The sequence below is a fragment of the Anabrus simplex genome, chromosome 3 (assembly GCF_040414725.1).
Source record: "Anabrus simplex isolate iqAnaSimp1 chromosome 3, ASM4041472v1, whole genome shotgun sequence".
NCBI classification, from domain to species: domain Eukaryota; kingdom Metazoa; phylum Arthropoda; class Insecta; order Orthoptera; family Tettigoniidae; genus Anabrus; species Anabrus simplex.
The window spans coordinates 128,957,960-128,968,458 of NC_090267.1; the positions used below are offsets into that span (position 1 = coordinate 128,957,960).

At 42.4% G+C, this 10,499-nt stretch overlaps 1 protein-coding gene across 2 annotated transcripts in view; it reads right to left on the reverse strand.

Moving 5' to 3' along the window:
- LOC136866055 (protein mesh) overlaps positions 1 to 8,610 on the reverse strand; it is a 164,209-nt gene extending 155,599 nt beyond the window's left edge. For both annotated transcript variants that reach the window (XM_067142694.2, XM_067142692.2), the window contains exon 1: positions 8,292 to 8,610. In XM_067142694.2, coding sequence (XP_066998795.2) covers positions 8,292 to 8,595 — 304 coding nt within the window. In that variant the 5' untranslated portion in view covers positions 8,596 to 8,610. The remainder of the gene's footprint in view (positions 1 to 8,291) is intronic.
- Positions 8,611 to 10,499: the final 1,889 nt, after the last annotated feature.

Here is a 10,499-nt window from a genome sequence, read left to right on the forward strand (position 1 = left end):
CGGATCCCTTCCATTTTTCTCTGTGATTAGTGTTATATAGAGGATGGTTGCCTAGTTGTACTTCCTCTTAAAACAATAATCACCACCACCACTTCTCTTTTATCAATATCTGTTTTAAACCACGAATAAAAATGGGAATTTTGAGAAGTCACCAGAAATAGTTCTAGGGAAATTTCCAACAGGAGAGAAAAAAGAACAATTTGGCCTCGAAGCCTTCAACCCCTCCAACCTCCTAAGACACGCGAGAAGAGTCAACGTCGAACTATGTTGCACAACCCATATGCCCTGTACCTTCCTTTCGATGCGATCTATTGTACGCGTAAGCTTTACGTTCAGAACGTGTTGTGATTTATTTTGAAGTGGAAGAAGAAGAAATATGTTTGCGGCAATGCCCAAAGAAAAATCGTCAAGGTCTTACTGGCTGAAGCAGTGGATCAAAGGGGATCCCAATTTCACTACGGATGGAAGGGTAGTATGTCAAGCTTGCTGTAAGGAGGTAAGTTCGTTTGTTCCTTTTATCTTTTTTGTGATTGAGAACTATGATCGTATTTCATTGTAGCATATATAAGCCTATTAATTTATGTATTGTGGCAAATTGCTTTGTTGCAATGCTGTATTAGTCATGAACTTTCAATAATTTATATTGCTAAAATGCAAATAATCATTAAATTACTGAACGGAGAGTTAGAACGCTGGTTGTCTCTTGTCACAGAATGGATGAAAATTAAATCGTTATTTTGCATTGTGATTCATTTCCTGTGAAAATAGAGATTATTACAACTAAAATCCAATTTTTAAAACTCTTTTAAAAATCGCGAATTCTATTAAACTTCCGCTAAGCCTTCGCGAAACACAGGTTGCAGATCAAATGTAGCCCGGCTAGGACGATGCCACAGCGTGTTTTACGAAGTTGCCAAGACTAACTTTACAAGACCAGGCCACAAAAAAGACCGTTGGTCTGGACTGGTGAGCTCCGGTTAGTAACCGTTGAGCTTGGGGGGGGGAGAGCAAAGAGAGTCTGAGGGACGTAACCTCCCAGGTTAACAAGCCTCTAGCATCCCCTCTAGAGTCTTGCAAAATTGTGACAAAAAATAAGGTTTTTCTTGCTTGTGGCTTTACGTCGCACAGACACAGACAGGTCTTATGGCGACGATGGGATAGGAAAGGGCTGGGAGTGGAAAGGTAGCAGCTTTGGCCTTAATTAAAGTACAGCCCCAGCATTTGCCTGGTGTGAAAATGGGAAACCACGGAAAACCATCTCAGGGCTGCCGACAGTGGGATTCGAACCCACTATCTCCCGGATGCAAGCTCACAGCTGCACACCCCTAACCGCATGGCCAACTCGCCCGGTAAAATAAGGTTATGGGCGCATGTCACGCCAGTTTCAAATTACGCAGTTTTTAATTTTCTACGAGTGCGGCGGCCTTGTGGGCACACATTTTGCAGGATCTATTGCAGGCAACAGAAAATAGTCTTCATGACAGGTGACCCGGCTGACCAAAGCCAGCGAATAAAAACAAATAAAATGTTCACAAATCTGAGATTTATAGTGTCTCCGTTTTCATTCTTGTATATAGGTAAGAATACTGCTAGGTCCTTGGCAAGCATAGAGAGTGAATCTCTCTTCTACACTACTCCGGTATTGTTTCACGCCTTTTATTTTATATTTTTCACCTGGTGAACTCGACACGATACTGCCAAATTATAACTGAAAATCCTTGAGGACATATATCCATGTAAATTACTAATTCCCTTGTTCCTACTTTAACGGTCTGTACTTCTAGAAACATCATCTCTAATAGTCTTCTTTCTTATAAAACAAATACATGATAAGCATTATTGCCAATTAGCCCAACTGTAGAAATTTACGATATAGGGACAATGTAATATATGTCAATTATATTACTTTTCATATCAAATGTGAGAAAAATACCACATAGATCAACTTAGAAATACTGCGATGCATCTGATACGAGTAGAGAAATCTGTATCAACGCAGCCTTTTCTACCAGTCCACTTTGGGCAGCAACCAACAACCATTTTGTTCAGACCTATGCACTGCAATGTTGGGAGCTTATATGCCCCTGTATAGACCGGAGCATCTTCAAATTTCAACAAGCTGCCGGGAGCAATCAGCAAGTTGGAGAAGAGTGGCATGCCTCTGGTGAAGTCATTTAGAATTGTGGAAGAAGTCAGGGGAAGTTTTGACCGAACCTCTGGGAGGGCAGCCGCAGTCAGCGAAATAAAACCAGATGAAGTGACTTCATTGAAGTTTTGTCCAATCACCTCATGTGATGCTGAGAGATCTTTCTCTCAGTAAAAAAAAAAAAAACCATCATGCCCGACAGGAGAACAAGACTGTTACCAGAAAACATTGAAACGTTGCTTGTTAATTCCTTTTATATTAACTGAGCGTGTTATTAAATTATAAGTCATTTTTTCATGCCTATTTTGTTGCCTAGTTTACACGTTAGTGCCTATTTAAATACCTATTTTGGCTAATTTAAGAGCCTATATGGCTGCCTATTTTAACTGTTTTCAGTACCTATAATTCTCGTCTCTATATGACTGACAAATGAAATGAAATGATATTGAAGAGTGTTGCTGGAATGAAACATGACATAGAAGACCGGAGTACCCGAAGAAAAACCTGTCCCGCCTCCGCTTTGTCCACCACAAATCTCACATGGAGTGACCGGGATTTGAACCACTGAACCCAGCGGTGAGAAGCCGGCGCGCTTCCGCCTGAGCCACGAAGGCTCTCTAATAATAATAATAATAATAATAATAATAATAATAATAATAATAATAATAATAATAATAATAATAATAATAATAATAATAATAATAATAATACCAACGTTTAATTGTGTTTGGTTGTTTCCTCCAACTCAGAGACTGACCGATTGTATTCGTCTTAATACATATCTTCGCCTACACACAATAACATATACTGCCAACCCCCACAGAAACGCGTAATACTGAATACATCCCTCCACGTAATCTTCCCAGTTTATTTGAGAATAGAACCCAGTATTACGTACGTATCCTTCTACCTTACTACCCTTCTGTTTGTTTATATATACTCGCATATATAGTGAAATCTCTATTAAACAATTGCAAATTCAACGAAAAACCAAGGGAAACCTTATTTTTAGTACATAGGCCTACATTACTACTACTACCTAATAATAATAATAATAATAATAATAATAATAATAATAATAATAATAATAATAATAATAATAATAATAATAATAATAATAATAATAATGTTATCTGGCTCCTTGGTTGAATGTTCAGCGTCGCGACCTTCGGGTTAAAGGATCATGGGTTCGATTCCTAGCCGGGTCGAAGACTAGGGAACTTGGTGCTTGTGTTTGTCTCAATACACACCTCTTTACATGCTCACAACACATCACACTACCAAACACCACAGATATAGCCTACACAATAATGCATACGTCTTTCCAAATAAGAGTTGGCATCAAGAAGGCCATCTGGTCGTAAAACAGAGTCAAGTCCAAATATGTGATACAAAACGCACCCGCCACTCCGTCTACGTGTGGGAAAAGCGGCGGGAGAAGTAGTATTTTGCTTGTCTTACGTCCCACTAACTAACAAACTACACTCATGTACATAAAAACTGGAACACCTTGAAAGACTCGAGATAGTAAGTTCATATTCACAGGACATGTACATTAGTACGTAGCGCCACCGACTGGTAAAATGTGCCTACGGGTCTAATTGTTGCTATAAACCGAAGGTAATGTATCAGTGTGACCTGAGCAGGCGTGCAGGATGCCTGAGCCACGAAGGCTCTCAAATGAGTGAATGTGAAAGAGGGCGCATTATTGGCATGAGAGAACGTGATGCATCCATTCGAGAAATTGCTGTTCGTGTGGGACGAAGTGTGTCGGTAGTGCAACGAGTGTGTACAGAATGGTTCACTGAAGGCCGTAGAACACGATGAGATGGGTCTGGTCGCACCACTCAGACCCCTCCCCGAGAAGACTTGACACTTCATCCGAATGGCATTGCAGGACAGATCTGCGTCCCCCTCCGTTCTGGCGCAACAGTGGAACACATCGTACACTATCAGAAGTGACAGTCCGTCGTAGTTTACTACGGTCTGAGTTGCCGGCGCGTCCTCCACTTCTCCGCCTACCTTTGACTAATGTGCTAGACTGCAATTGTGTATGGAACGACGTCACTGAGGACAGGAATAGCAGCAGATAGTGTTTTCAGACACATCCAGGTTCTGTTTGTTTGAAAATGAAAGCCGCATTTTGGTTCGCCGCAAACAGGGGGAGATGCATCACATTGACTGCATTCGCACAAGATATACAGCGCCATTTTAAGGCCTTATGGTGTGGGGTGCTATTGGGTACAACCACAAATCACACTTGGTGCGTGTCCAGGGCACTATGACCAGTTTGACCTACGTGCATGACATCCTGCGATCCGTAGACCGGACTTGTCGCCAATCGAAAATGTATGGGATATGGTGAAACGACGGGTGCAGCGCTGTGACCTAATGTCAACCACCAAAGATGAACTGTGGAACCAGCATGGATGGCTAAACCCCAGGACACCATTCGCGCCTTGTACGCGTCGATGCCATCACGCATGGAACAATTTATCAGTGCCCATGGATGACCCAGTGCCTACTAGGCAACAGGACACATGCTGAACGTAGGTGAGTGAAATGCTAATCGTCTGCAGAACATAATAATGAACATGTCCTGTGAATATGAACTCCCTACCTCTAGTCTTACAAGGTGTTCTGTTTTTTTATGAACATAGTGTACTTTTACGATTTTCAGATAAGTCATGGTGCCGAGTTTTTGTCCCCCATGCGTTCTTTTCCATGCTGATGGACTTACCGACACAAGACTCAGGTATTTGAGCATCTCCAAATACCACCGCGCACCGTGCTGGGATCAAAGCCCCGACCTTCAGCTTAAAATGACGATCGAGAGAGATTCGGTATACACTGCCATCTAGTAGGCCTAGATTAAAACGGAACGTCGAAATTGATGAGCAAGCAGCCAGATGGCGTCAAATTAAAATGCTTGCACTCGGTAAATGAGGCCATACGATTATTATTATTGGCCGGCCCCGTGGTGTAGGGTAGCGTGCCTGCCTCTCGCCCGGAGGCCCCGGATTCGATTCCCGGCCAGGTCAGGGATTTTTCTCTCGACGTGAGGGCTGGTTTGAGGTCCACTAAGCCTACGTGATTAAAATTGAGGAGCTATCTGACGGTGAGATTTAATTTTAATTTCGTGTGGCTATTTCTAGCCGAGTGCAGCCCTTGTAAGGCAGACCCTCCGATGAGGGTGGGCGGCATCTGCCATGTGTAGGTAACTGCGTGTTATTGTGGTGGAGGACAGTGTTATGTGTGGTGTGTGAGTTGCAGGGATGTTGGGGACAGCACAAACACCCAACCCCCGGGCCATTGGAATTAACCAATGGTTAAAATCCCCTACCAGGCCGGGAATCGAACCCGGGACCCTCTGACCCGAAGGCCAGTACGCTGACCATTCAGCCAACGAGTCGGACTGACGGTGAGATGGCGGCCCCGGTCTCGAAAGCCCAGAATAACGACCGAGAGGATACGTCGTGCTGACCACACGGTCCCTAGTAATCTGCAGGCCTTCGGGCTGAGCAGCGGTCGCTGGGCAGGCCAGAGCCCTTTCAAGGGTATTAAGTTCCGTGGGGTTCATCATCATTATTATTATTATTATTATTATTATTATTATTATTATTATTATTATTATTATTATTATTATTATTATTATTATTATTATTATTATTATTTACTCTGATGTATCTTCACAAGACGAGAGAAAGAGAAAGAAAATGTTTGAATGTAAAATTAGGGCAGGCCTGCATATCAAGCATACTTTTGATTATCACTGGAAATATCCTAAAATCGACCGTTATCTCAGAGTAAGGTCCTTCACTCTATGTTTCCAGTCAGATGACGCTAATGATTATCAAGTGAAGTATGGCGTCATATTGGACAATCCCAAAATGGCGGTTTATTGACCGCGCCCATTTTATACTGTAGTTGCTACATTTCTGATGTATCCAACTGATACAATGTAGTTATAAGTCCGCTACCATTTCATCGTCCATTAACTTTTCAAATGGTTTATTTTTAGAAAACGTCAAATTAAAATAAACAGTTGGTACAGAAGTCTTATTCCAAGAATGAATCCTAATCTACTAAAATGTGCTAAATGTACGTGATTTAGTGGATTTTCTTATTTCTGATCAATCGCTGCGCATGTGTAAGTAATTTAAAAATGATTGTGTTGATAGCTTAGCTCAGAGCAAATTAAAGAGCAAGGAACAAGTGAATTCCTTAACGAGTGAAAAATATTTTTGCTAAGTGAAGATTTCAAATTATTTGATGTACGTTTTTTTTTTCGAATTTCTGGCAAACAATTAAAATTATTTTCTATAAAGAGAACTATTCACAGCTTTTATCTACTGTATGCTGAGAATCACATTTATGTTTACGTGATATCTTAGTTTAAAATATTTACTAGTCTTAATATCCGACTCCTTGGCTGAATGGTCAACGTTGTGGCCCTCGAATCAGAGGGCTCGAGTTCGTTCCATGCCGGCACTGGGGTTTAATCTTAAATGATTAATTCCGTTGGCTCGGTGACAGGGTGTTTGTGCTGTGAATATCCGTGTAACTGATACACCACACATAATGCTATCTTCCACCATAATAACACGAAGTTCACTATATACGGTAGATGCCGCCCACCCTCGTCGAACGGTCTGCCCTACAAGGACTGCACCGGGCTAGTAATAGCCACACGAAATAATAATAATAATAATAATAATAATAATAATAATAATAATAATAATAATAATAATAATAATAATGGGTGGCGCTGTCCGACCCATTAGCTGAATGGTCAGCGTTGAGGCCTTCGGTTCAGAGGGCCCCGGGTTCGATTCCCGGTCGGTTCGGGGATTTAAATCGCCTCTGATTAATTCTTTCCTCTTCATATTCAGACAACACACAATACTACCAACCACCACAGAAACACGCAATAGTGATTACATCCCTCCACCTAGGTTTGACGTCAGGAAGGGCATCCGGCCGTAAAACAGTGCCAAATCCACATTGCGATAGAGTTCGCACCCGTGACCCACAGGCGTGGGAAAAGCGGTAGAAAAAGAAAAGAAGGAGTAATGGGTGGCGTTGAAAGGCATACCGATCTATAATGATGATGTACGTTCAGTATCTTCTTCTTCTTTTCCTACCGCTTTTTCCCACACGTGTGGGGTCGCGGTTGCGAACTGCGTCGCAATTTGGATTTGACCCTGTTTTACGGCTGGGGGTAGGGGGGCCCTTTCTGACGCCAACCCTATATGGAGGGATGTAAGCACTATTGCGTGTTTCTGTGGTTGTTGGTAGTGTGGGATGTTGTCTGAATATGATGAGGGGAGTGTTGGGACGGTCACATACACTCAGTCTCCGAGCCAGAAGAATTAATCAGAAGCGATTAAAATCCCCGACCCGGCCGTGAATCGAACCCGGAACCCTCTGAACCGAAGGCCAGTACGCTGACCATTCAGCCAACGAATCGGACAATGATGATGTATATAATAATAATAATAATAATAATAATAATAATAATAATAATAATAATAATAATAATAATAATAAAAGCAAGCAATAAAAGTCCATGGCGCTACAGACCTGATTGACCTTGACTTCCCAAGCGACTGCTGTTCACCCGAAAGCCTGCAAACTACAAGATGATGCGTGATCAACGCGACGAATTCTCTAGGCCATTTTTAGTATTAGCTTTTACCCTGGGACGCTATCTCGCGATCAGTTAGCTCCTAAATATTTCTCACATAGGCCGAGTGGATCACGAACCAGCGCCCTCAGATCCTGTTAAATATCCCTGACGTGGTCGGAAATCGAACTCGGGGCCTTCGGGTAAGGGGGAGTCTCGCTACCCCTAGACCGTAGGGCTGGCATTAATAATAATAATAATAATAATAATAATAATAATAATAATAATAATAATAGACTAATAATAATTCATACGATAGTCAAAACTGTAACAAAGTACAGCATAAGTGATCGACAAACATTTCTGTCCTTCATAAATACAGTTTTTAGACGGAAGAGCTTCAGCACCATCATCCTTCACCCTCTCCCCTCGTCCTTATGGACAACTGCCAATCCTCCATCTTCACGAATAATGAATTAGAAAGACGTGTTAATTTATACTTCTTTTCAAATGACTTACCGTAGTTAGTGTAGTCGTTATTCATATCAGACACATATTTTCCAGAACGCATTCTATCTTGGTCAGTCTTGACTGGTGTAGGAGGACTTGATGGTGTTGAAGGAGACGATGGTGGTGATGATGGTGGCGGTGGCGGCTTCGACGGCTCATCAGGTGGTTCTAAATCCTGAACTTCTCCACCCACTTCACTCGGAGGAACATCTTCGAGTTCCTCTCTCTCTTTAACATATTGTCCATCACCCCTCGCACCGAGGCACAGTGCGGTCAGCACAACGAGGGTCACCCACAACAATCCTTTACTCATTACGACTATGAACTGGTCTCAGTTATCTCTACCTCAGTTTTGTCTCTCAACATTCACCTTATCTTATAGATTACCACAGATGATGAGATCACATGCGTCGAACAGGTTGCGCACCGAAAGTTAACAAGCCCAGCAAAGTGTTTTCATATCGATAACTTATCCCACTGATAAATTTGGGACGCCACTGGACAGTGACGGAGCAGCGGTTCTACGATTAAAATTTTGGGTGGGCTCAAACGTGAAGTTGCTTGAGTGCTCATTTTCGTCAAATTAAACAAAATCAGCATAATGCTCAAAATGTTATTAACGCATTCACGTTATCAAAATGATTACAATTGTTTCTTAAAAATACATCACCCATTCTTTGGATTTCTTCAAAACTTCGCACTCGTACATAGCATAGAATTATAGATATATATTTGGGCTTAGAAGACGGGAGAGCGACTACAGATTCTTTTGCTGCTCCCTAGGACCTAGAGAAGGTTTTCATTCCCCTCCCTGAAGGGGAGGGGCGGGCCAACTAGGAGGCGACGCCTTCTCTCTGGCCAGGAGATTCGGCGGGTTTGGTGGTTTGGTGGAGCTGGGAGAGAGGTGATGGAGGTTTGATTCGGTGAAGGAGCTGGGAGGGGGTCTCGACCTCTTGGCTAAGTGCTTTATTGATTGTTCAAATTTGTACAATTGATTTCTTTACATGATTTCTTGGTTTACATCATTGTGGTTTTGATGGTACAATTAGTTGGGCTTCTGCTTGTACATTTGTTTCTTTTTCTTTTTTTTTTTTTTTTTTTTTTTGCTAGTTGCTTTACGTCGCACCGACACAGATAGGTCTTATGGCGACGATGGGACAGGGAAGGGCTAGGAGTGGGAAGGAAGCGGAAGCGGCCGTGGCCTTAATTAAGGTACAGCCCCAGCATTTGCCTGGTGTGAAAATGGGAAACCACGGAAAACCATTTTCAGGGCTGCTGACAGTAGGGTTCGAACCTACTATCTCCCGAATACTGGACACTGGCCGCACTTAAGCGACTGCAGCTATCGAGCTCGGTCTTTTTTTATTTTTTAAATTTTTTTATTAATACTTTATTGGGGGAGGGGGTTCCCTCCCAGTAACCTCTTACGACATGTAGGGATACAGATAAAGCAGCCTTTCACTCCATCCGCAGGGGGAATGAAGAGTTTCGATAAATCGAATATATATATATATATATATATATATATATATATATATATATATATATATATATATTTACAATTGACTTAACGTCGCACCGACACAGATAATTCTATGGCGACGATGGGATAGGAAAGGGCTAGGAGGGAGAAGGGAGCGGCCGTGGCCTTACTTAAGGTACAGCCCCAGCATTTGCCTCGTATGAAAATTGGAAACCACGGAAAACGATTTTCAGGGCTGCCGACAGTGGGGCTCGAACCCACTATCTCCCGCATGCGAGCTCACAGCTGCGTGCCCCTAACCGCACGGCCAACTCACCCGGTAAAGGAAAATTGGAGTATCCACAAAGTAATTGTGGGAAAATGAAAGACATTCTAGACCTCGTAAATTAATAATAATAATAATAATAATAATAATAATAATACCGAGCTCGATAGCTGTAGTCGCATAAGTGCGGCCAGTATCCAGTATTCGGGAGATAGTAGGTTCGAACCCCACTGTCGGCAGCCCTGAAAATGGTTTTCCGTGGTTTCCCATTTTCACACCAGGCAAATGCTGGGGCTGTACCTTAATTAAGGCCACGGACGCTTCCTTCCCACTCCTAGGCCTTTCCTGTCCCATCGTCGCCATAAGACCTATCTGTGTCGGTGCGACGTAAAGCAAGTAGCAAAAAAAAAAAAAAGCCCGGGCCGACCGAGTGTGTCAGAGGATGATGTCAGACGAATAGAAGAAAGTT